The sequence below is a fragment of the Gnatocerus cornutus genome, chromosome 7, assembly GCF_029298725.1.
Source record: "Gnatocerus cornutus isolate USDA-ARS CGAHR chromosome 7, icGnaCorn1.1, whole genome shotgun sequence".
In the NCBI taxonomy this organism is placed as follows: Eukaryota; Metazoa; Arthropoda; class Insecta; order Coleoptera; family Tenebrionidae; genus Gnatocerus; species Gnatocerus cornutus.
This window is the reverse complement of record NC_142239.1, coordinates 18484540-18509329: the sequence shown is the minus strand read 5'-3', so window position 1 is coordinate 18509329 and position 24790 is coordinate 18484540. Positions and strand designations below refer to the sequence as shown.

The 24790-nt window shown below is 43.1% G+C and overlaps 12 protein-coding genes across 15 annotated transcripts; 6 read left to right on the top strand and 6 right to left on the bottom strand.

Annotated features, from left to right (window-relative positions):
• Positions 1–414: 414 nt before the first annotated feature.
• On the bottom strand, positions 415–3842 carry LOC148172075 (thioredoxin domain-containing protein 11). The gene is made up of 9 exons (XM_088041752.1): positions 3449–3842; positions 2965–3400; positions 2278–2454; positions 2039–2230; positions 1900–1987; positions 1224–1852; positions 987–1180; positions 808–937; positions 415–765 (listed from the first exon to the last, which is right to left on the bottom strand). The coding sequence occupies exons 1-9, from the start codon at positions 3661–3663 to the stop codon at positions 559–561; spliced, it is 2268 nt and encodes a 755-aa protein (XP_087897878.1). The 5' UTR covers positions 3664–3842; the 3' UTR covers positions 415–558.
• Positions 2495–2926, top strand: LOC148172076 (uncharacterized). The gene has a single exon (XM_088041204.1). It carries the CDS (start codon positions 2495–2497, stop codon positions 2924–2926), a length of 432 nt encoding a protein of 143 aa, XP_087897330.1.
• Positions 3843–4429: 587 nt separating the features above from the next.
• Positions 4430–15114, top strand: LOC148172072 (uncharacterized). The gene is made up of 6 exons (XM_088041105.1): positions 4430–4667; positions 8463–8615; positions 12479–12877; positions 12925–13618; positions 13662–13804; positions 13856–15114. The coding sequence occupies exons 1-6, from the start codon at positions 4527–4529 to the stop codon at positions 13994–13996; spliced, it is 1671 nt and encodes a 556-aa protein (XP_087897231.1). The 5' UTR covers positions 4430–4526; the 3' UTR covers positions 13997–15114.
• Positions 8641–10338, bottom strand: LOC148172074 (uncharacterized). 2 transcript variants are annotated; one of them, XM_088041107.1, is made up of 5 exons: positions 10272–10338; positions 9630–10193; positions 9214–9582; positions 8937–9170; positions 8641–8886 (listed from the first exon to the last, which is right to left on the bottom strand). In XM_088041107.1, the coding sequence occupies exons 1-5, from the start codon at positions 10281–10283 to the stop codon at positions 8686–8688; spliced, it is 1380 nt and encodes a 459-aa protein (XP_087897233.1). In that variant the 5' UTR covers positions 10284–10338; the 3' UTR covers positions 8641–8685. The 2 variants fall into 2 exon arrangements, with proteins under 2 accessions (XP_087897233.1, XP_087897232.1); XM_088041106.1 differs by having other exon boundaries at positions 10238–10301.
• LOC148172073 (transforming growth factor beta activator LRRC33-like) lies at positions 10432–12280 on the bottom strand. 2 transcript variants are annotated; one of them, XM_088041109.1, is made up of 5 exons: positions 12153–12280; positions 11765–12107; positions 11495–11718; positions 11083–11451; positions 10432–11035 (listed from the first exon to the last, which is right to left on the bottom strand). In XM_088041109.1, exons 1-5 carry the CDS (start codon positions 12153–12155, stop codon positions 10595–10597), a joined length of 1380 nt encoding a protein of 459 aa, XP_087897235.1. In that variant the 5' UTR covers positions 12156–12280; the 3' UTR covers positions 10432–10594. The 2 variants fall into 2 exon arrangements, with proteins under 2 accessions (XP_087897235.1, XP_087897234.1); XM_088041108.1 differs by lacking the exon at positions 12153–12280 and having other exon boundaries at positions 11765–12116.
• ATPsynF (ATP synthase, subunit F) lies at positions 15106–15733 on the bottom strand. Its single transcript, XM_088041117.1, has 4 exons — positions 15568–15733; positions 15405–15503; positions 15243–15359; positions 15106–15192 (listed from the first exon to the last, which is right to left on the bottom strand). The coding sequence occupies exons 1-4, from the start codon at positions 15644–15646 to the stop codon at positions 15164–15166; spliced, it is 324 nt and encodes a 107-aa protein (XP_087897243.1). The 5' UTR covers positions 15647–15733; the 3' UTR covers positions 15106–15163.
• Positions 15734–15906: 173 nt separating this feature from the next.
• Positions 15907–17262, top strand: LOC148172070 (uncharacterized). Its single transcript, XM_088041111.1, has 5 exons — positions 15907–15962; positions 16012–16056; positions 16105–16384; positions 16425–16587; positions 16634–17262. Exons 1-5 carry the CDS (start codon positions 15950–15952, stop codon positions 17114–17116), a joined length of 984 nt encoding a protein of 327 aa, XP_087897237.1. The 5' UTR covers positions 15907–15949; the 3' UTR covers positions 17117–17262.
• Positions 17263–17312: 50 nt separating this feature from the next.
• Positions 17313–18361, top strand: LOC148172069 (modifier of mdg4-like). Of its 2 annotated transcripts, XM_088041114.1 has the most exons (4): positions 17313–17584; positions 17650–17823; positions 17870–17972; positions 18018–18361. In XM_088041114.1, exons 1-4 carry the CDS (start codon positions 17405–17407, stop codon positions 18296–18298), a joined length of 738 nt encoding a protein of 245 aa, XP_087897240.1. In that variant the 5' UTR covers positions 17313–17404; the 3' UTR covers positions 18299–18361. The 2 variants fall into 2 exon arrangements, with proteins under 2 accessions (XP_087897240.1, XP_087897239.1); XM_088041113.1 differs by having other exon boundaries at positions 17325–17584; positions 17870–18361.
• flr (actin-interacting protein 1 flr) lies at positions 18300–20980 on the bottom strand. The gene is made up of 9 exons (XM_088041103.1): positions 20886–20980; positions 20683–20804; positions 20546–20636; positions 20162–20490; positions 19828–20112; positions 19307–19777; positions 19024–19257; positions 18730–18880; positions 18300–18682 (listed from the first exon to the last, which is right to left on the bottom strand). The coding sequence occupies exons 1-9, from the start codon at positions 20899–20901 to the stop codon at positions 18573–18575; spliced, it is 1809 nt and encodes a 602-aa protein (XP_087897229.1). The 5' UTR covers positions 20902–20980; the 3' UTR covers positions 18300–18572.
• Positions 20981–21257: 277 nt separating this feature from the next.
• Positions 21258–22705, top strand: LOC148172067 (pre-mRNA-splicing factor RBM22). The gene is made up of 3 exons (XM_088041110.1): positions 21258–21349; positions 21399–21452; positions 21498–22705. Exons 1-3 carry the CDS (start codon positions 21296–21298, stop codon positions 22650–22652), a joined length of 1263 nt encoding a protein of 420 aa, XP_087897236.1. The 5' UTR covers positions 21258–21295; the 3' UTR covers positions 22653–22705.
• A 99-nt stretch (positions 22706–22804) lies between these two features.
• Positions 22805–23881, top strand: LOC148172066 (BRISC and BRCA1-A complex member 1-like). The gene has a single exon (XM_088041112.1). The coding sequence runs from the start codon at positions 22950–22952 to the stop codon at positions 23805–23807; it is 858 nt and encodes a 285-aa protein (XP_087897238.1). The 5' UTR covers positions 22805–22949; the 3' UTR covers positions 23808–23881.
• LOC148172065 (uncharacterized) lies at positions 23850–24630 on the bottom strand. Its single transcript, XM_088041115.1, has 2 exons — positions 24327–24630; positions 23850–24283 (listed from the first exon to the last, which is right to left on the bottom strand). Exons 1-2 carry the CDS (start codon positions 24382–24384, stop codon positions 23955–23957), a joined length of 387 nt encoding a protein of 128 aa, XP_087897241.1. The 5' UTR covers positions 24385–24630; the 3' UTR covers positions 23850–23954.
• Between the last annotated feature and the right edge of the window lie 160 nt (positions 24631–24790).

The following is a 24790-nucleotide window of genomic DNA, read 5'->3' as shown; positions in this document are numbered from 1 at the left end:
ACCAATTAATTATTGTTTTGTTTAATATTAAGATTGTGTCTAAAGATCTCAGAGGTCTTCGCCAATTATCTCAAGTTGACAGCATACTAAAAATTTACTTTACGTGGTAAATTTAAAACGTTCGATTTTCAATTTAATATTGAGACCAAAAATGGATTAAGGAGTGTAAAATTTTGTGTTGATCTAAAAACCTCCATGTTTTCCTCTGAAATAACACCAAATAAGTTAAGTTCATGGATCTTAAACTCTGGTCAAAATTTAAAAATCTTTAAAAACTTCTTTCGCCAATTGGCAGCTCAAAGACAAGAATCTGGTAAAAAAAATTTGATTCAGCGCCAATTACAAACACTTTCAATTTGGATAACGAGTAATTTTCTTGTTATGTAATATGTGTAAGAGAAATAAATAAAGCAGTCCCTTTTACAAAACTTTATTCAATGATATCACAGACACAATAAATTAAAAAAAAAAACAGAAAATTGAAGAGAATACATTCCAAAAAAGGTCGGAATGTCGATTACCTAAGTGCACTTGGTGACACGTCTTTGGCTCTTAAAATCAACCTCTTATCTTCTTCAAATATCTCCGTATCTGTTCAGAATCATCCGGAGAATGAGCAAATAACAAATGCAAATGTCGCAACATCTGCAACTTGTACAAAACTTTCTGTTTTCGCTTCGACACTCTCCATTCTTTAAGTTTCTGTCCGATGATGCTCAAGGTTTCCATGCGCAGAGTCGCCAAACAACTCTTTTCTTCTGCAAACTGTCACAACGGTAAGACGGTCAAACTACTCAAATTATTCACCTGAGATTGTCGACAGAACGCCCACATAACTTCGAGTTTCATCTCCGGCTCGATGTTGGTCAAAATAAACCCGAAGAGGTTTGGCACAGTTATAGGAATGTTTTTAGGAAAAATACGCGATTCGGATTTGCTGCAACGAAAAAATCAATTATTTCGGTTGTTAAAACTGTCGTTTTTACCCGTTAGCTGGTAGGAGTAAGATCGTGGGGTAGCTTTCCATGGTGTACTCCCACGGCAACAAATTGAGATCTCCATCGATCCTGGTGAAGACAATATCATCCACGCTTTGCAACACCTTCGCTACTGTTAAAAATATATACCCGATGCCATTACAGAACGAGCACTGTTTGGAGTAGTAAAACACTACAACGACCTAGAAAATGCTCCTAAAACTGTCCCACTAAACGAAAATTTACCTTATCTCTCCGCAAAATCGTCGCTAGAAAATTCTGACTCGTCAACTCCTCCACGCAGAACTGTCCCTTCAAACAACTCATGGTGGAGTACGAGTGGTGCGTCTTCGTCGCGACGCACACCTTCGACCTCAACGAGCGCGTCAAACTCTTCTGTGTGAAATTATAAACAAACGCGCGTAGACTCGCTGTGGTTAAATTATCCTCCATGATGTGATGCGTTTCCATCTTTTCATTCACAATCACCGCCCCGCTCTTATGCTCCACCTTCTTCAAATCCAAGCCCAACCTCTCTGCCAATTGGAAAAAGCGCAAACTATCGATAGCCACGAATCTCAAAGTGGTGTTAGTAACACACGCCAATCCCGTCACGTTAACGCCGGGATCGCCACGCCTCTCAAAAACAAGCGGAGAGAACTTCTCCGCTAGTGTGAAAGTGCGGCACGTGTCTTCAGTTGCACTTTTCTGTAATTGTACAGGCGAGAACTTGTCGGTCGTCTTGGTCTCAACACACGCTGTGAGTGCGCAGTTGCAGAAGTTGATGGAGTTGTTAGGAAGAGTCGTTATGACGTGCTTTGGAGGGAGGTGGTGGTGGCACTTTTGACGCGATATCTTGTAAGTCTCCCGATTTCCTGCAACATTACCAATAAGATGAAGAGGAGATGTTGAGGGAGCTTACTGCTTCGTTCTTTCTTGATCAGTTTTAATCTCATCGCAGTGAACGTGTTGTTGGCACAGTTGTAATACTCGAACGCCACTTCTCGCAGCTGCAATTACAAGAGTTAGCCCCTGTACTCGGGAAGTAATGTTGTAGCTACCATGTCGTAATAGTCCGTTTCCTGCATAAGAGGATTCTTCGGTGTAAAAAGAACGACAGTGGGCCCCGGTTGGACAAAACTTGATAAAGTTAGACTCTTCATTCCCGTGGGGGCCACCCACCCCGTTAAAAAATGCGAGTTGTGTACTATCCACGTTGTGATAGACTCGGGGCTCCATTCGCCGTTGTAAACCTAAAATTTCCAGATAGGGGGGTCTATCAACTCAAGAAGAGACTTACAAGAGTTCCGTTCCAATTGTGGAGCTCGATATGAGGTTCCGTGTCCGATTTCTGGGGAAGCACAGCGAACGTGGTGTCTCTGAAAGGATCTCTTTCCAAGAAACGCAGTGCGGTTGAGTAAAAAACCGCGTATTCGTAGCTTCCGGGCAGAACGTTGAGGTGCGCAGAGACAACGACCTGGAAGAATAAAATCTAGTCACTCGTTCAAAGTGTCATAATGGACGATTTAGTTTACAAAAGAGTTGAGCCTTCATTTATATCCGGACCCGAGTCACCCTCATGGGTGCAAGAACTCGTCTCAAATCCAAAACAGTCAGATCGGGATATGTGGAACGAGATTGTTAAAGAAAGTGAGGATTTGAGACAACAAGCGGAGGAATATAGAAGGGGTAAGAAGCCGGTGCAGGAGCTTCCCCCACACCCAGTTATCGACTATTTAAACTCCACTGTCTTTCCTGTGTTGAATGAGGGGTTGCTGGCAATGTTGCGCAAAGTGAAGGAGCAAGAAAAGGCGATCTTTACAGAAGGTGATACGTATCTAAATAGTCTGAATTTCCTCGCGGAGTATATTTGGAACATAAACCCGCACCATCCCAGCAGGAGAGGCAGTTGGACAGACCTTTCCAGGATACAATGGGATACAGGATAAATTCCTTGTTCAAAATATAGCCCCTTCTCCATACTTACGTTGTGTTTCCCTAAGAGATCGTCAACTTTCTCCACCCTGACGACAGCCTGGCAAACATTTTGTAAAAACTTGACCATATGAAACGCCTCCAAGGGTCCCCCATACTGAATTCCTCTCCCATGAGTCGGGTAGGCAATCAAAACCGGCCATTTGTACACCTTGCTGTACTGTCTCTTGCACTCACTTCCAGGCTGCCAGCAGTTCACAGCCGCGAACGTCACCTTGTCGTGAATATACTCCGCTGCCAACTCCATCTCCTTCCGCGCGTTCTGACTCTCTGCGTCCCAAGGAGCATAAAACATAACAAAAGCAATGTCCGACGACCTCGCATCTTCTATAGCTTCAGTAATCTGGCCTTTATACCAATCAACAACCAAAGAGTCACGTGGAAAAAAAGGATAAGCGGCGGGACTCCTGCTCACCTTCGGGGGGCTCCTAAACAAAACGTTACAATCCCAAAAACACACAAAGGGGGCAATTTACTCGTTCGTCAGCGCCGCATAAGCCACCGCCACCAGCACCATAATGGCTAATTCTTTACAAAAATTCAGCATTTTGATAGCAAACGTGGGTGGCCTCGTGTCTTCCACGGATTTGTCGGATTCACTATCAGAATCGGTCGTGGGTTCATTCTCGGCGAGTCCTGGGTCAGGTGCTGGGGAGGTGTTACAGTCTGACTCTTGTGCCGGAGATGACATACCCAGTTGACCTCATACCATTGACCCTTGGATTATTACACGTGATTTGACGCGTCTTCGGGGCTTTAATCAGTTATGATAACGAAAAATTTGGAATTTTGACATCGTGTCAAGCACACGTCAGCTGTCACAAGTCACTATGACAGGAGCTGTCACCAGTGACTCTAGGGACTTTTGCGGGAGCACTGCAATTTCAAAATCGACAAAAATTGGCCGAATAAAACCTACAACTTGCCCGAGAGACAAGAATTTGTTTCCATTAATTCAGTTTAAATTTAAATTAGTTTTTGCTTTATCAATTTTAAAGATATTTGATAATGGATATGCAACCAAGTTTACAATAACTTAAAAAAATTAATTAACAATAGAAACAAGTTTATTTTGAGTGTTTTGGCATTGGAGTGGTGTTATATGGGTTAGAAATGAAATAATTTGGTATAAGTGATTGGTTTTGGGTGTTTGGTGTGGTTGGGTTGGTAAAGGTTTGAGGTTATGCAACTCGTGTGCCACCCGTGCGTTCGTCCTTGAGACGGCTCCCACTTCTTGGGCTTTGAGCACCTCTTGTAAGAGTCCCGGGAGACGTCGCCACCTGTGTGCGAGAGTCCCAAGCTGTGCAAGAGTCCTCCTGCGCTGCTGTAATCAAAGCACCTTTTAATCAAGGTGGCCATGGCAGTGCCTTAATTTATAACCGAGCTCTTGACAAACGTGAAATGTGCTCGAGTTGGTGCGGCTTGATGTCGTCTCAAAACTTCCGAAACGTCGCGAAACAATAAACAAGAGGCTGTGAAATCCGTTGAAATTAATGTTTCTGGTGTCGGTGTGCTTGATGTGTCCCTTTGTTTTTGTGTTGGAAGTGTTCGAATATGTGTAATGTACCGCCAAAGTTTTATCAGCTCTGTCGTCTTTGTTTATCCATAGATAAGGACTGCGCGTTATCTATCTTTGACGATGGGAGCTCCCGCCGCGACCTCCCGACCAAGATAATGACGTGTCTCTCTATCCTGGTAAGTGATTCATTGTCTGATAAGAGGACAGGTCCGTCTGCGGCCCTAACCTCGTCTCTCCAGAGCCGGCCTGGCCAGCTGCGCTATTTCCAGCGCCGACTTATAAATACATCCCGAGACATCTGCCTGTCGCGCGTGGGCTGCTAGATGCACTCCACAATCGACCAGCTAGGTTATGTCCGTCTCGATAACAGAAGAAGATCGGACGCGCTGATAACGCTTTCTTTGTGCTTTGTCGAGCGCGGCCTACTGCGACTTTGCTTCGCCTCCGCTGCTTTGGCATGCTGCTCTTATCAGAATTTCAGATTGTCCAAACAAAAAATTCCACAACCGGTCGAGAAGCGAATTATTTATGCGTCGAGATAACGGCAGCCGCCTCTGATAGCAACGCTTTAATTACGCGAACAAAAGATGCGGACGAAAACAAAGGAACGACGTGGGCGAGGTGATGGTCACGTGATTGCAAAAGTTAGGTTAAGAACCAACAAAATGGCCGACACTATTGTTTTTCAAAGCATTCTTGGATTATCACCGTCGTATTTTTAGAGACTCTGACTAATCAGGACGGACTTGCTTACTTCATAAATGTTATTTTTGATATTGTTTGTTTCTGTTGTGGTTGCGACAGATGGATATGCAAGCTCGTTCTCAATAACAAAATCTCCAAATTTTGAAAAGAACAAAAAGGATAATAAACGCTGATGCGCTTTTTTGCACTTCATGGTGTATTTGTTTATCGATGTGCAACGCGATTTGGCACGCATACCCATGTTAAGATTCACATAAAAATCCCTCGACTTTTTCTACAGTCGAAACTCGACATTCCCAACGCCAAAATTAACCAATTTTTTCTCAATTAAGTAATAAAAAAATTGATGTGAAAATCTTTTAAAATGTTACATCGAGCGATCAAATAAAAACACATCCGCAGTTACCTTTGGAATTCCATAGCGTGTTCTTACTTGTCACTTTGACAGTTGCGAATTTTGAGGTTTTTTGATGAAAACTGTCTTGAAATGCAAAAAAATGCAAAGGAAGAGAACGTGTTATGATTTTTTTTCATAGGAAAATTTTTCGCAATACAACTGGCTTCTGAAGATACATCAAAATTGACAGTTGGACAACGTCAAATAAGTTGATAGAAGCAAGGCATAATTTGAAATTTCAAAGTCAACTGAGGATGAGTTTTTTTTATCGCTCATAGTAAGTTTCTCTCGACACAATATATCCTACTTATCGGTCTTGTATCATAATATACTACGACAACGTGGTCTAAGAGGGCTGTGAAATATGAACTGTGTTGGCAGCTCTGTTCAGAAATGTCAAACTCTGTGATGACAGGGCTACCAACAAGTAAAAATTCAAAGTATTGGACTTGGACTTTTTGATTGCTAATCAATTTTAATAAACCACTTTCGTCCACAACCTTGATAATTTATTACTCATGGGATACTCTCGCTGTAAAACATAAATCTAGCAAGCACACCTCGTTTACAACATCCGACGAAAAGTGTTGTCGTTAGATCATTATCATTGACATTTGCGGTGCGCTTTATGTATTCGACATTTATTGACAGTAGTCGTTATAACGTTTTGTTTGACAGGTAACGACTTGGTTATTGGTGAATAAATACGTTTTAAATAAATCATTTGTTTGCTTATTTGCTGTTATTATTGACAGTCGCGGATTGACTGGAAAAACTCGTCATTTTCGTTTTCGTCGTAGCAATTGGAAAAACGCAAGAGCTGTAATTTCTATTTTAACGAAAGCTCTGAAAGCAACCACGGGATTGGATAAGACGGGATAAAATTAGAACCTAATAATGCAGTAGGTACATTTATTTATTGTGCACCCCAGTTGCGATTTCTCCGTCCTCATTTTAACTGATTCGAAGAAATGTAATTTGGTCATAGCTGAATCATCTGTTGAGCCATCGCACACTTGATCATGACAACTGATACTGTATCAAGCAGGCGTTGATTTGATTTTTCATAGCCGCCAACGTTAAATCATCGCCGCCTCCGTCTCGCACGCGCATCGATGTTGTCACTTAGGTGTGACTGTGACATTTGACCACGCTGTATATGCGTTCCTTACAATAACCGTGTTGTAACAATAGTGTTTTTTTTCTCGCTTGTTTATGCTGGTTTTCGTGTAGGTGTCTTTCGCGGCCTTGATTGATACAATTACGTGATTTTCCGTGTGATCTGTCATTTTTCACGGCTTGAGGGCACCCACGGCACCTCAAATGTCAGTAAACCTTGCGTCACGATGATAAGTTTAACTTATGGAAAAACCTCTGATAAGAGAGTGTGAAAAAACCGGTTTTTCTATCTCCTCTTTGAAATCGTTTCGGAACGCGGTTATTCAGAATATAAATTAGCTTCACCCACAAGTTGATATCACTTTTATTATACAATCGGTCAAATAATGAATGAGTCACAAGAAACGCACGGTTATAAATAAACAAGAGGTACGTGCGGCAGCGGCGGGGGCGGTTTCGTGGATTTGAAGGTTTTTCGACGGAAAAATAACAAAGCTTTCTATAAGACGGGAAACCGGGAAACGTTTCACTTAAAGTGCAAATCCGCGTCAGATCCGTCACAATTAATAACAATAATAACGAGAGCTGTCTTTAATTAATATTAGAGGTAATTATATGCCTGAACACAATGTGATAAAAGGCTCGCAAGCCGTGCAGAACGCATCAGAACGGAGTTAGAAAGTGCTTCCGGCGTTCACTCTTATCACATCTCGTGATCGTAGCACAGGAAAAACCGACTTAATTAACGGATTATGTGCAAGAGCGAGTTGAAATCTTGTTAGCAGATGGAGTTTTTGCAAGGCGAGGGGTGGCGGAAACCGCCAAAACGCGCCGAAGGCCACCGGCACCACAGGAAAGAAAGCCTTTTGGAGCTTAAATTTTTTAACACCTAGAGCTGAAGAAGTCCATCCAGATCCTCGAATTCACTTATCCGTGCGAACGGTTTTTCCTTCTGATGTGCTAATCCATTGTTGACGTCCTTCTCACACCATCGCCGTATTTATCATTAAACTCATTAAAATTGTCAACCTGGTTGCTTCCCAAATGAATCATTCCCCACATTAACACACGCTTTCATTTTACGGAATCTGTGGGCTGTTTACAGTTTTGCATATTTCAGTGGTAATTCAATACTAATTTTAAGCATCCTGAGGTTTTTTCGGTGTGATCATTTATCTCTTAGCCCACGCTGGAGTTATCACCACCATCTTGGCCGCCATGTTGGTAGTACAAGTCCCGTAAATTTTGGACAGTTTTGCCAATCGTAATTTTTGGACGCTTGATATTTAACCTTGCGCAGTTTTCTCACTTTCACCTTTTATGTTTTTTCTCGTGTCCTTGACGCTTTCTTGATCTTTTCTATTTTAATGTTGTATAGATAAGTTTATTTCTGTAATCTCGAGTTAATCACGAGTCTAAATTTGTTTCTTCGGTACCATGGAGTCGTTTGACCTAATTTCTTCACAGAAGAGATTTCAGTTGGTACCGGAAATAGCGCAACTTGTGATAATCTCGTGCGACAGGAAAAAAGGGGCGTTCTGCGGAAATCCTCTTATTAGAAGAAAATCGTAGCAATTTTAAAATCGGTTCGAGAAAGTTGCGATAAGTGATAAAAATGATTTGTTTGGGGCCGCGAGTACCTTTCACGTCTGTTACGTGTAAAAATATAAAGAAACAGTGTAATTTCGATGTTTACGTAAGCGTAAGATAACATCACTGGGTTTTCTAACGTCACTACGTTTCTTTTCAGGTTGCCAACAGCGACCCCTTACCTCACGTCATCTGTGTGAAATGCAGCGAACAGCTAGAAGCTCTGTACAAGTTCAGAGAGGTCGCCAGGAAAGCCGAAGACCTCCTCAACCAATTCCTCACGTATACGAAACAGTTGGCGGGAACAACAGAGGTAAGATTGGGGACTTCCCCGAAAAAAAACTTGATTACATCTATATTATTACGATAAAAAAAAGTCCTTTTTACGGTCCGTGATTCAAAAGCGGACTGTACATCACCTGGACCTGGGGTGGGTTTCCCCCATCCCCATTCCGCAGAAACCTTCTATACCGACTGTATGCCATAAACGCAGCCGCCATCATTCCAACCATCAAACATACGATTAAACCAGCCAACGGTATCGAAATGTGCTGGTATCGTATCTGACCAATCACTCTCGCGACCTGCGAACAAAAGAATGAGATCGTTGACGTCACGTCGATCCCAATCGTACTTTCGCTTTGCAGATGTCGCTTGGTAAAGAGTAGACTTGCAGCACTGCCATGGAGGAGTCGCGACAGGTGAGACTGTTCGCGTCACGGGTGAGATCACTCGAAAGTTGAATGGAAATTTGAAAGAAATCACACGTGCATTCCAAGGGGTTGTTTCGGAGGTCGAGGGCGGTCAAACTAGACCAATAAAGAAGGGTGGACGGGAGAGTTGTGAAGTTGTCATTGCTTAAATAAAGCTAAAAGAAGAGTTAGTGGAGAGTGGCGCAGATTGTTACTTACCTCTCTGAGGGTGGCGTTGGGGGTGAAAGCAGAGGGGTGGATGTCAGAGAGCGCGCTGTTATTGCAGAGATGCAACGTTACAAGCTTCGGAGTCGACGAGAAGGTACTCTCATTGATATACTTGAGCCGAGTCAAGTTGTTGGCGGAAATCGTCTTCAAGTTGGTTAAATTGGCAAAGGTTTCCTCAGCCATTTCGAAAATCGGATTCTGGTCAAGTACCAACACCTCGAGAGTTTCCCCCACAAGTTTTAAATCCTCGGGAACGAAATCTAAATCGTTCTTCGACAGATCCAACTCTACCAAATTCTTCAAACTTGCTATGGCTTCAGGAATTAGATCCGTCAATTCGTTGTCGCCTAAATTAAGACTCTAAAATCCAACAACTACAAACTCGTCTAGGCAAAACCTCAACGTACCAAAAGCTTCGGAACTGAACTTAGAGCCAACTGGGTGTGCACATCCAAGACTTTGAAGTCGTTTCCTTTCAAACTCAACCATTTCAAATTCGGTAGAAACTCAAAAACGTTCTTCTTCAAGCTGTGTATTTGATTGTAACTGAGATCTAAATGCTCAACCGCGATGGGCTGAGGAGTGTTCTCAATGAAAGAACCTCGAAACTTGTCACCGAGGACTTCTTCAGAAGTCAAAAGATTGTAACTGAGATCGATGAAAATCGTATTGGGAGCATTTTCAAAAGCCGCGGTATCGAAAACCATGATGTTGCATTTAGATAAGACGATTTCTAAGTTAGCTTGGCTGTGAGGGATTTTTTCCAACGTCCTGAAGTTGTTGCCTGTGAAGATAGCCTTGGTTGGTTTACTCGAAGGCCAGTTTGCCAACATGTTTACAAAATTTTGATTACTACAGTCAATTATGAAGGTTTGTGCGTCGCTGCAGGAGCACCGAGAACAGATATTGCTAGAATTCTCATAGGTTTCATCTCCGAGCGAAGAAGCGAGGAGACACAACAAGACAAGGATCTAGAAATTGAAGTTTAATAAGTATTGATTGGAAAAATACTTACCATTTTTGTGGGTGGTGTCATCATTGAAACTCACCTCTGATATCATAATTACTGATAAGAGTGGGTATTTATTTCGTGTTTATTGCGAGGAAGCGTTATCTACTGTGACAGTCGTACCAACATACAGGTGGATTATGCAATGCGGTATTGAGTTTTCCACCATTGAAAAATATCGGCGTATTTAAAAACAATCATATGTAGTAATACGTATATTTTAGCTGACAAAACAATGGATTTTGAACATTTTCATTTCCTTTTATTTTTAAGGAAATAATCTAAATCTACCGAGCGATTTATAAAAAAAAATGGACGACCATGACTTTCGTCCGAACCTGGAAACATACAAAAGTTCTAAATTCAATATTTCTCTTGGGTATTCACTGGGTTATACGAGATGTGCGAGGTGTAGGAGTAACCTTGCTCGCGACTGTACTTCTTGTAGCGCGCGTACCCCAACAAGGCGGCAAGCAGAGCGCCTATCATCACAATCATACTCAAGGTAACAAGCGCGATCTTCACCATCGAGAAATGATACTGAATGTATTCTTTCCGATTCATTGGCGTATAATCGCAGATGTCACTCTTGAGGTAGAAGACCTGGAGGTAGCGCTCATTTCTCGGGTCCAAACAGTAGGGACCGTCTTCCCTTCGAATGATGTCTCCGGACAACTCCTTCGTAATGTTGTATAGATCACAAGAGCAATCCAAAGAGTTCTCATTGAATTCGAAGACGTGGAGACTTGACCACGGTAGAAGTTTATAGTCGAGACGATAGAGGAAGTTGTTGTTCAAATAGAACTGAAAGAAACAGTCAAATCAGAGGCACAATTTACGACAATGAGTACCTCTTCCAAGGTTTGGTTAATCCTAAAAGCCTCTCTGTCGATGTCAGTAAGCAGCGAATTGTTCGACAAGCTCAACTTCTTCAATTTAGGCATCGGCGCGAACGTGTTGGCGTTGATGTACTTCAACTTCGTCAAATTGTTACACGACAACTCGACGATGTTGTTCAAACCTAGGAAAGTCTCGGAGACGAATTCAATTATCGGGTTGCTGTCCAACTTTAGAACTTGCAAAGATTTCCCGATTTCCGCAAGGCTGCGCGGGACGAAATCCAAGTCGTTTCGTGACAAATCAAGCTCGGTCAGGTTTTCATGCGCCACGATCGCATCGCCGATCATCTCGGTGAGTTCGTTGTTGGCCAGGTTTAAGCTCTGGAAAACCTCGTCACGCAATGAAGCCTAGGTTGGCACTTACTTGTAGTCCTCTGATCGACGACAACGCTAACTGTGAGTGCTTGTCTAAGACGGTGAAGTCGTTGCCTTCCAGGTTTAGGATTCTAAGATTAGGCATGTGCTCGAAGACGTTCTTGCCCAGGCTGTGAATCTGGTTGTACGACAAGTCTAGGTGTTCTATGGCGATTGGTTCGTATGAAGAGTTGTTGAACGGTCCTTTGAACTTCTCTGAGGAGATTTGTTCGGCTGGAAATCTAGAGTTAGGTTGTGGTGGTCAGGTTGATGAACAAACCTGATAATTGGTTGTAACTCAAGTCGACGAATTTGATGTTTTTGGTGTTGGCGAACAGACCTGCGGATAGGTACTTGATGTTGCAATGTGTCAAAACTATTTCTAGCACAGCATCGGTGCTTGGAAGTGGCTGCAGAGTCGGTAGCTCGCTGTACGCGAAGCTCACTTTTATGAATTTCGTTTCACTTTGAACTGGCCAGGTACCGTTCAATTCATGCACTTTGTTTTTGGAGCAGTCAATGGCGAGAACTTGGGCGTCACCCGAATTTGGGCACGCACATGTTTTACAGAGGTCTTCGGCGTTGATGGTGGTCAATGCCAGAAGGAAGACGATGAGGAAGTTCTGCGACATTTCAGTCAAGGGTTTAAAGAAGAAAAGTTGTCTTACCATTGTGTGTGCGTCGCAAATGCACCTCTGTTATCTGTGGTGTTATCTTTTGTTTTTCGGACTGATAAGGTGTGATTCAGGTTACGGAACAGGTGTAATGTAATTACAGCAACGATTGTTGGGAGAGTCATGTCCTTAGGTTAACATGATGATTCACTTATTTTATCGGTGAGAAAATGGTTTTGACTATGCGTGTTACATGACTATGTTGGCAGCCTGGGAATTGCGCTCATGGGAAAAGGGTCAGTTTCTCGACTAGAGTAGGCTTTGAAATTTGAGTTGTGTTGGTAGCCCTGTCAACCTGTCATTGGAACTGTCTTTTTCAGGAACAAATGAGACGGTCGAACGCGATCCTCGACTCCATGCTCAACGCATCCTCAATACTCAAAAACGAAGACGCACCTAACAGTATTACAATCAGCCTAAAAACCGATCCTGAATCATCGAAAGAGGACCAAAACTCGCACAACACCGAACCAACAGACCTAAGATATCCCTCAGAGAGTGACCCCGGCAGTGTCCCGTCTCCGTCGATGGCGCCCAACTTCAGCGAGAGCGCGATGCAAGTCGACAGTCCCAACCAACCGGCGGATCTTTCGAATAAGAAACCGGAAAACGTGACCTGTGTGCCGGAAATAGACTTCATCAAAGAGGAAGGCAACGATAACGTGTCGGAATATAGCAATAGCTCGGATCCGGAGCGGTTGGAAGTGGACATGTCACAGGTGAGAAGAGTAGTTTGTGGTGGTTGTTGTCTTGACGGTGGTTTTAGGGCGGAGAGGAGCACTCGAATTCGACGACGGCGAGCGCGACGTCTCCTATCCCGGATAACGTGCAACCGGAAGAAGACGCCAACTTGTGGCGAGCTCTTTCGCACAACGGGTATAACAGTAACGTGCCGTTGAGTGGAGAAGCCAGTCAGTTGTTGAGGAAGCTGATCACGTGTCGAAAATTGGGGATGAGCATCACCCCGGCGCCGCCTTTCATGCATTTAGATCATCGGATGGGGTCGCCGAACGAGCCGCTGAACATGGAGACCAATCCTAAGCCTTCCACGGGGCGCAGGAAGCAGAGCTACCCCACCAAAGCCTCCGTCGATGACTCAAGATCTAGGAGTCCCGGGCGCGAAGACGGCGAAGAATACATCCCAGATTTCACCGGTAACAGTCCTTGGTGCAATCTGCAGATCGTCAAGGGTGGTAAAGGGGGTGCAGGGATGGCCCGCAGAGTTGATCTTTCGTGTACGAACTGCGGGACTCAAACAACGACAATATGGCGACGGAATATGAAGGGCGAAATGGTGTGCAATGCTTGCGGGCTCTACTATAAACTTCACGGCATCGACAGGCCGCACACCATGAGGAGGGACACTATACACACGAGACGTCGGCGTCCCAAAGCCGCCGAAACGAGAAACGAAAAGGACAAGTGCAGGGACTATAGCAGTGTTAACAATCAGTTTAAAGGTTGGTACGTGTGTCTCCAGTGACACTCTTTATTTCTTTGTAGTTTTAGCGCCGAAGAACAGGGGACAGGGGAGTATGGAAAGCACAGACACCGAAGACATGTTGACGGCGCTGAGACGGCAAATACAACCGCACTTGGTGATGGCGTTACAGGGACACAAGAACGCAGCGTATCCGCATTTACAGGTGAGTTGTGGTCTTTACAACGGAATTGTCGTGTAATGTGTGAATTTTTAGGCCGCGAATTTTGCCCAGTTCTTGCCGACCGGGGGCTCCCCAGGTGGGTCTGCCCCCGAAGCAGAGTCTGACGAAGAGAGTATAGCTGACCTTCCTCTCAACCTCGTCTCCACTCAGATGACAGAAACAGAAAGTCATTGAAGGATTACCAGTGATACCAACTACTTAAATTAGATACGTACAGAAAGCTTGGTTAAATTAAAAAGTGCACCTAACTGAATGATTAGGTTAGGTTTAGGTTTTTGTTTACTTATATGGAGCTCTCTTGATTTTCTACCTTCTTTGTAGATATTTATTTATTTTTATTTTACGACGCAGTACTTATTTAAATGATTAATACTCAGTTCTGTTGTAACTTAAATTTCTCTGTTTTCACCGATTGTGATATTTTTCCATGAATGCATTATTACCAGTACGACACCGTAACCAAACTTTTTGCTTAAAGCCAGTAGTACCTTGTGTATTTTTTAGTTTGTAATCAATACTCAGTATTTTAAGCGATCTTGACAGTTATCGAAATTCGACCAAAATACTCATTATTTATTCTCTTATTTTGATGTGATGCGATAATCTTAATATTGAAATACTCTTTGATGGTTGATTTTTCACTTAATAAAATGTTGTAAACGAGTTATTAATATTTTGTAGTTTTTTTAGCCGTTAGGTTTTTTATATATATATAAACTTGTATTTAAGCTTTTCTTTGTCGCGCCCTCTTTTTTTTGCTCTGTGATTATTTAAAAGTTGCAAGCGCATACTACTCAGTATTATTAAATAATTACAGATCAATTGGTTTAGATCTAGAAGTAACCTGGTAGTATTAACATTATGAGTGATATTTCTTTTAATTTTTAACCCAATTTTTTTAATAATTAACTTATTAAATCCAAAATCAGTATTTTATACTTTTTTTTACTAAGCTGTATTGCCTTAGGTTTTAGTTGTGTTATTTTATTATGTTGTAATCGGCAGCTATGCCCGCAGCTTGATAAATTGCCGTAAATGTTGCCCCCTTGTTCAAGAAAATTGTTGATTTTTGTTGGAACTCGAGCGTTCTGAGTGGTTGTGATAGTTGTTGAGAACGGACGCGGGTTCGTGCGAGCTCGCCCCTTCTGGCGTGTTTGATTTTTCTACATTTTTGTCTATTTTTCTCATATATTTTGTAAAGAGTGTTTTCTTAAAATAACTGTAACGTATTAACAAATTGGCTAATAGAAGTTTAGAATATTTTTTTACAAATAAACGCTGCAATTACTTAAGATTTTATTCAATTAATAACCCTAACTACAACGCAAGGAACGGAATCTATTAGTGGTACTTGTAGTTCTTGTGATGACCTGCCAAAAACAGTGTTACCAACTTTACCAAAATTACCTAACAAACTCACTTAATTTCTGGGAATTAATCATGTAAAAGAACACCATGCTCGCCGTCACCACCTGCAAGAACGGGGCGATCCCGGCCTTCTTTGGCTGCACGTACTTGTGTTGCCATCTCCACCAAGCTATCAAAAAAATTAATTTCTCATATTTTCACGAGGAAATTTTACCTCGGCTGATGGCCCCAGCGAATGCCTGAGGGGACTTGTTGCGACGTGCCAACCAACCTCCAATTTCACCAACTTTGACCTGGGCGAAGGGGGTGTCAGCTGAAATTGATTATGTAATTATAGGTTATGTCACAATTTTTTCCGGACTTGGATGAGCGCTTACGTTTGCCGTAAAAACGTGCGGGGTCGTAGGGACCGTGCACTTTTGGGTTGTAGTCTGCTGGATAATCGCCGAAACCCATCGCGGACGCAATTTGCAAAACTTCGACCGACAATGGAAAACGGAAACGTCACTGAGGGTTGGACGCAACGACGTTAGCGGCGCTAGTATCGCCAATCGATTTTTCGTTTTTCCTCTTTTTATGATTATATAACCAACAAACAATGTTTTTTTCTCGTAATAATTCAAAAAGGCCTTTAATTCCACGGCCTTATCCCAATTTCAACCGCAAAAAGTTCAGTTATCCCCTTTTTTGGTACTTTTTGAAGTTGGCGAACCTGCGCGGCCTTGGACCTTGTCATTACCTGTCACCTGTCAAAACCGAATGGGAGCTTCGGGTGCGTATATACAACTTATCTTTTATGGTTAATTGACAACACCCCAAAGGATCTACAGAAATGCCATCACCAGAGGAAAATGCAGTGGACCGCGGTACGTTTACTATAAAAATTGAAAGTGAGGTTAATTGTGTTTTTGTAGCCGAAGGTGCCGACACCCCTCAGAACGAAAACAATGAAGAAAGAACAGTCAATGAGATCATCGTCATAGATCCGGAAACTCTTGAACTGGATATGAATCATGGGAGAATTGGAAAATTAGAGAATTTAGAGCCTTTGACTCAAATAGAGCGCCTTTTCTTGAGGTGGAATTTTATTAAGAAAATCGAGAATTTGGATACTTTGGTGACCTTGCGCGAGTTGGAATTGTATGATAATCAGATAACAAAAATTGAGAACTTAAGCTGCTTAGTAAATTTGGAGTAAGAGATTGTGAGGTGTAGTCTTATAATGTTTGTGAAGAATTCTAGATTTGTCTTTTAACCGGATTAAAGAGATTGAAGGTTTGGACAACTTGTTGAACTTGGAGAAGTTGTTCTTGTCATCCAACAAAATTACGAAAATCAAGAATATTAAGCACTTGAAGAAATTGACAATGTTGGAGTTGGGAGATAACAAAATTAGAGTAAGAAAATGACTCACAGTTGGTAGATATTTATTAGTTTTTTCAGGATATTGAGAACTTGGAAGACTTGCCAGCTCTAAATTATCTCTACATGGGAAAAAACAAAATCACGAAAATAAAAAACGTAGACACGTTGGTAAACCTGTTGTGTCTCAGCCTTCAGAGTAACAGGATAACAAAAATTGAAAATATAGATAAACTCACTAAAATGACTGAATTCTACATTTCCGAGAATGGTATTACGAAACTCGAGAATTTGGAAAACAATCTGGAGTTGGAGACTCTCGACGTGGCCAAGAACAAAATCAAATTGATTGAGAATATCGAGCATTTACAAAACCTGGAAGAATTTTGGATGAACGATAACGAGGTGTCTGAGTGGAGTACTGTTGAAAACTTGGGTAAAAACCCTAAGTTGGCAACAGTGTATTTGGAGCGGAACCCGATAGAGAAAGACCCAACGTACCGGAGGAAGCTGAAGATGATAGCGCCATCTCTGACGCAGATTGACGCCACTCTATGTCGTTAATTTTCCATGGTGGCCCCGGCCCAATGTTTATTTATTCCGACTCTGGATTAGCTAACGATAATTTTAGGTTTCTAATAATAGAGTATCATAAGTTGCATTTTGATAAGCCCTTAACCCAGCCCTAATAAAAATGTTGAGAAAATAAACGCGTGTTATTTCGGTTGAAAAAATTCGTAGCCCAAATTCGCTGGCACCTGTTTCGTTCTCCAGCGCTTTTATAAATAGCAGCTGGATAAATTCTGGGTTTGTGGGCCAGTTCCTGCGATTTTTCCTGCCGAACGCGTCGATATGAGCGAGCAGTTCGTCCTGCGGTGGCACTATCAGGAATTCACCCTCCTGAGGAATCTCTCCACCTTCTTAGAAAACGATATATTTACCGACGTGACGATTTCTGTTGATTCCCACACTGTTAGAGCCCACAAGTTGGTGTTGGCGATGTGCAGTGTTTACTTCTTTCAGCTCTTTCAGGTGAGTTTACCACAAACTGCGATATTCCATGGTTATTTTTAAACGACATGGCGCCCACGCTGCAGGAAATGGCCGACACACAGCATCCTGTTATAGTGCTACATAACGTGGCCTTGAGCGACGTCAAGGCCGTTCTGGCCTTCATATACAGAGGACAGTGTGTGGTCAACAAGGAACAGCTACCAGGACTGCTCTCGCTGGCGAAGTTGCTCAAAATACAAGGATTGTGTGATATGAAGGTAGTCCCGCCACCAAGCATAAACTCTCTCTATTAATCCACCATAGGTACCTGAAAAACCCATTCAAATCGACTCCATAAGCGATAAAAGACCCAAACACGACACATCGAAGACATCGAAGCCCTCAGACAACTGCGAAGCCACCGACAGTAAGTCTCAGATCTCAACTCTAAACGTAGAACTTATATCCACAGCATCTGAGCCTCCGACTAAACCCGACGAAGACGAAGACCCCTTCAGTATCTTCGCTCGTAAACCCTCAAAAGACTTGTCAGAAACCTGTAAATGTTTCCTCTGTGGAAAGTACCTGAGTAACCAGTACAACCTCCGCGTCCACATGGAAACCCATGAAGAAGCTTACCACGCATGCCAATCTTGCCCTCACGTCTCGCGTAGCCGTGATGCTCTCAGAAAACACGTGTCTTATCGTCACCCCGAGGAATACCACACGAGGAAACGGAAGAAAGTCACCTGAGTCAATACAGCCATTTATTCGTATAAATAAAAATAATACTTTTAGATTATAGTATTTGGATGATTCAGCAGTTTTTCTCAAACACTCCTAGTTCAAATATTTACATGATTAATCGGAAAAAAAGAAAATAAATACCGTTAATTGACAGATCGAGAACGGATAATCCGTTTTAGGCCCGCGACTGATTTTCTGCATCACCCTAGTAAATAAATATAAGCTTTACGAAATCACACAATAAATGCAAAATAAATGAAAAAAAAATTGAAAGAAAAAATTAGAACTTGGTGATGGACCACAACTTTGTGTTACAGTCTTGGCCTACCGAGACCAGGGTTTGGTTGTCCAACCACGACAATCTAGTAACTTGGCTTTGAGCATGCGCGTCTGAAAAAACACTGTTATTCTGAGAAAACATGAGATAAGATTGTTACTTTTAATGATGATGTGTTTCGCTGGTTTTTCCACAGACCAAACAATTATGCTGGTGTCTAAACTACCGCTAGCCACTAGCAAAGAATCAGGCGACCAAGCCACGCAGTTGACGCGAGCGTTGTGGAAGCCCCATTCCTGATTGGTGGCAAGCTAAACCAAAAAAAGTTAGACAAGTGATAAAACAAAACAAAACAAAAACATTCCCGCCTCATACTTACAATCTACAATAATCCAAGTAAGCGGAAGAATAATACAATTACTAGCTCAATTGTTTTTTGTACGTTTTTTCTTACCTTATATTCCGGTACGCTATACAGCACGACTTTCCTGTGTGCGTCACAGGCGACTAGATACTTCTCGTCTGGAGAATAAGCCACATCCGTCACACCTCCCAAATGATCCAATTCTTGCAGCGGTTCCAGCGATGTTCCTTTTAACTCATATAAATGCACCTTGTTATCTGAAGCTCCGCCCACAGCCACGTGTCCAGCCCATGATACGCTGACACTGGTAGGTTCATACGAGACCTACTCAAACAAACCAATAGAATTGACACTCTGATTGAGCCCCGCCTACCTTAACACCACTCGCTTTCCTGTTGTCTTGCACCACGACAAGTTCATTGACAGTGGCGGTGACCACCAGTTTTTGTTCTTTGGCCACATCCATACCTCTTGGTTGTGATCCTAACTTTACGTCTTGACCGGTGTAAGTGTTCCCTTCGATGCTAATCTGCTTCAAGGAGTCATCGATGCCGCAAGTGTATAATGTGTCGCCATGAGCACGCATTCCGTTAATTTGGTTTCCGTGACCGACACCTTCAATCCGGTCGTTTTCACCGGTTTCTGCGGTCCATCGGATGACATTACCATCATGAGACCCGGTGAAGATGGTGCCGCGGTCTTCACTTAGCTCCATGACTGTTATAGGCTTGTTATGGCCTTTGATGACGCGTAACGCCTTCGAGGGGTTGTTGACATCCAAGTAGTTTATGTAACCACTTAAGGACACAGTGAGTAAATACTCGTTTTGCCAGAGACAAGACACCTGTGAAAGTTACGTTAGCCACGCCCATAAAAACAAACTACGCCCCTCACCTGTTGGTCCTCGACAGTGGGACCTAACACGAACTCTGACACGACCTGTCGAGTTTCCACATCCCACAATCTCGCAGTTTTGTCTCCACTCGCAGTCAGCAATTGCTTTCCATCAGGACTCCAGCTGACTCCGTACACGCCTCCACTGTGGGCGGGGCTCCCGATCTCTCCAACCAAATCAGAGGATCCTCCGTCGTAAAGAAACACCTTGCCATCGAATCCAGCCGAGGCAAAGAGGTTTCCACTGGGAGAGTACCTCACTGCTTGGACGAATCTTCCGTGTTCCTACAAAGTACCAAAGTAACGTGTTGAAGAACATGGTGTTAAAATCAACCTGTTTCGTCATCTTAAACTTGAACGGTGGCCCCTCGAAGACCGCAATCGTATTGTCTTCAGACCCCGTGATGATCCTGAAAGGTCTGGATGGTTTGAAATCGCACGAGTTGATTGGTTTTGATTGGCCGGAGATTTCGCCAACTGAGGTGCCAGTTTCTGACATGAAGACATGACCGAAGCGTTCTCGGCCTTCGCCCACGACCACCATGCGCTGGTTGTCGGGGGACCACGCAATGTCCTTGATGGGGCCCCCAATGGGGTGGAACTCATTTTTAAGGATGTGTTCCTTGTTTACTGTATCCCAGATTCTGACTTTGCCTGATTGGTCTAAAAAACAACCCCGTTAGTGAAAGGGGAGGAGCTTTTTTATTAGAAAAACAACCTCCTGAAGCGATGTAGAAGCCACTTGGCGAGTACTTCGCGACGTTCACAGGACACGAGTGTTCCGTGTAGATATCGGCAATAGCGGGGTTCTGAAAAGCGACCATGTGAAAAAGCCAAGGGGGCTGTCTGACTCACTTGGATGTTCCTAATGATCACAGAGTTGCCATTGGTATAGAGGAAGTTTTTGCCTTTAGGGTCACCACCCAAAACCAGCGGTTGTCCCCGTTGAGTTCGAGGAAGAGTCGCGTAGATACTCTCTGGAACAGATAAGATAATTTCCATTTAGAAAAAACAACGCTCAACTGTTTCAACAAAAAACTATCAAATTTTACGCTTACTTGATGCGTACGACATTCTCTCAGTTTATGTGAAAATTGACCCGGTTTACCGGAAATGGTAAAAATCCTCAAGTGGAACACGGCAGCAAAACAGTTTTTGGTCGTGTCTTTTGGCAGTGGCGGAGAATTCCGTTGGCACTCACAACTGTTACGAACACCTGACTAATATAACTTTATTTCACAAATTTTATGATTCTGTATTATTATCTAGCGGTTATGTTTGCCTTAAATGGCTATAAATGAGACACCACTCACCGCTGACGCCTGCGCCACTGCCGGTCACCTCCCAACCCACGTCGCTGCAATTGGCAACACTTCCTGTCATCACTTTCTGACAGTTTACGTCAAATGTGGTGATACACAAACAATTCGTTTTGTTTTAAGAGCCCCCTTAGTGGTCCGTAGCTAATATGGCCACTTCGAAAACCACAAACACTTATAATCGCCAGAATTGGGAGGATGCGGTAAGTAAAAAAAAAACAATGAAACTCTATGATTTAACCTCACTTCTAGGATTTCCCGATTTTGTGCCAGACTTGTCTAGGGGACAATCCTTACGTGCGAATGGTAAGGCGCTCTGTCGTGACTTCTTTAGTTAACTCTGTGTTTCAGACTAAAGAAAAATATGGTAAAGAGTGCAAGATTTGCGCGCGTCCTTTCACAGTTTTCCGGTGGTGTCCGGGGGCTAGGATGCGCTTCAAAAAGACTGAAGTCTGCCAGACTTGCAGCAAGTTGAAGAATGTTTGTCAAACTTGTCTCTTGGACTTGGAGTATGGTCTACCTATCCAAGTGAGAGACGCTGCGCTCAAACTCAAAGACGACCTTCCAAAAAGCGACGTCAACAAAGAGTATTACATCCAAAACATGGAAAGAGAGCTCCAACGCTCAGACTCCGGAGTTTTAACCAACAAACTTAACGAACCCAATGATCTACTGATGCGCTTAGCTAGGACAGCTCCGTATTACAAAAGAAACAGACCGCACGTGTGCTCATTCTGGGTCAAAGGCGAATGTAGAAGAGGTGAAGAGTGTCCTTATAGACATGAAAAGCCCACAGACCCTGAGGACCCCCTCGCTGACCAGAATATTAAAGACCGTTACTACGGAGTTAACGATCCCGTCGCTGATAAGTTACTAAAACGGGCGGCGGCGATGCCGGCCCTGCCGCCCCCAGAAGACAAAACCATCACCACTTTATACATCGGCAACCTTGGTAATCTCACAGAACAAGACATACGGGACCACTTCTACCAATACGGCGAAATCCGCTCCGTTAGTTTGGTCCCCAAACAACAATGCGCTTTTGTTCAATACACCACCCGCATGGCTGCTGAAACCGCCGCCGAAAAAACCTTCAATAAATTAATACTAGGAGGGCGCCGTCTCACTATAAAATGGGGGCGTTCGCAAGGCCGCGCTGGTCCTTCCATCAACGCGGGATTGGAGGCTTACGAACCCGTTCCCGGATTACCGGGGGCTCTTCCTGAATTAAGTAATAATTTCTTTAATTTGGAACCTGGACACATTCCGTTGCCGAACATGCCGCCACCACCGTCTTTGATTGTACCGCCCATGTTCGGGCCGCCTCCCATGCCACCGTTCTTCTTTAATCCTCCACAGCTTCCGGCTTATGTTCCGGCGGCGGCGTCGAATAGCACTGTCACGAGTGAGGCGGCAGCGGCGGCGGTGAAGAACACAGTGCACTATCCGAGTCAGGATCCGTCGAGGCTGGGGGCCACGCAGTTGCATGCGGATAGACAAGAATAAGTTTTACTGTAGAAAACAAAGCCGAGTTTTTTAATAAAGATTGTCCCGTGAAACTATTTTTTAAGTTTGGCGGGGCACAGGGGCACCAATATTAACAAATAACTTATATATTTAATTTTAAATTTAAATCTTTTGGTGGGGTCCATGGAAGTTCAAAAGAAGTAAATTCAGTGATTTTGGAACTACTATGTGGCGCCAACTTCACTTTTGACAACCGATTGATGTGAACCTAACCTCATTGTTTACTGTCAACCGTGTTAAACTTTACAAGTTTTCTATTTCGTTAAATTCCGAGTCATGTCTGAAGCGTCTTCAACCTCCAGCAGGGAGCGTATAATTCCCATGCAAATAGAATCCGATGACGTCGTCTCCTGCAATTCCGAAGAGGCCCCCAGCTCCCAGGAGATGGAGGTAAAAGAGGTTTTGAGCGAAGAACAACTGAATTCCCAACTCCAGCCGATTCTTAAGCGAACTCTCCCCATGTTCAACGTCAAAGAAAAAATTGTCTTCATCATCGACAGCGCTGAAGACGAAAAGTTCACTCCATTCCACCTCAAGAGCGCCCAGCACAGATCTCTGGCGATGCTCAAGCAAGCCGTAGAAATATTCTTACAAAACAAGATTTTGATAAGCAAGAAGCACGAGTACGCTTTGGCTGTACTCAATGAAAACGACATGGTTTGGCTGGTGGACTTCACAAGTAACATCAAAGACATCCTGAATGCGTTGCAAAAAATCGAGTCTAGCGAACCGGAAGACATTTTTCAGTTAAACTCGATATTTGATGTGATTTTAAAGAAGGTGAAAATCCCTGAAGTTTGTGAAGTTGAAGGTACGATTATCCCGCCTCCTTATGTCGTCCGCGCGGTTCTTCTTTACGCCCGCTCGTACACAATGCCGGAAATACAAGAAACCGAGGAAATCCAACATCTGCTGGAAGCTCCATTTTTCACGTTAGACTTGGTGATGACGCACGAGCCTGTAGACGACGGGAATAACTGCAACAAGATCTTCAACGTGCTTCAGAATCTCGACCGAAAAGGATTCGCGTACTTTTTTTCGGTCGAAAGAGACGCCAGGAATTTGTTTAAATACATGGGGAAGCTGCTGGGGCACCCTCTGCAGCGACCGATGCTCGAGAGCGTCATCGCCTAAATGCACCCAAAGATAAAGTTTTTTATAATTAACAAGACTGTATTATTCAATTATTTTGTAAATAAAATCTACATTCTTAACACGCGAAGTTATTTAGGCGGCAAAATCAAACCTCGCAGCCAATCACGTCAGCTCTACATTTAAATTTTAGCGCCACAACAAGGCGGCAACGAAGAACCAAAGCAGCATTTTCCCAATTGTTAGGGCCTCTCCCTTGTTGCACTCATCCGTGAAACACTGGCACGTGACTTCGGTCTTGAAATTCGTATTGGAAGTCATACAATAATCGCCGTCATGATTCTCAAATTTGATATACCCGCAGGTCCTTGTGGTCCTTTTTATGTCACCATCGAGGATAATTTGCACCGTTTTGCGGCAAAACGACTCAGGATTAGTGCAGTTAATTAGAGACGAAGGAGAGTCCAAACATTGGGGGTCCAAGAAAGACGAACAGTTGTGGCAACTGATGCAATTAACTGAAAAGGAACTAAGTAATGGTCACAGAAATTAAGTACTTACCTGTGGCTACAAGCCCCAAGAGGACGAGGCTGCTGCAAAAAAGCGCGTTCGGAAGCATCGTTAAGTTTAATAAGTTTGTCGCAATAAAATTCCGCTTTATCTACGCCGGATGCAGCATTTGCATACACTTGGTGGGCTAAATATAGATGTGCTTTTGGTACACACCCAGCGTGTAGGAAACCTATTTTCAATTGTGTTTATGGAGTCGGGTGTATCAAAACTGATCAAAACAGGCAAAGGACAAAGTGAAATGAGCTTTTTTGTTGATGAATCCACGGTGAAACTCTCAAGGACGCTTATAATTAATTCAATTGATTACCAAAGGTTATCAATGGTATTGAAATTAAAAAAATCCTTTTTAAATCGAATTGAATAGTAGTGTAGGCAACTAATAATACATCAGTTTCTGTATTCTACTCTAGATGGCGCAAAAGTCGAATTTTGATTTTATTGAAAAAAAAAGT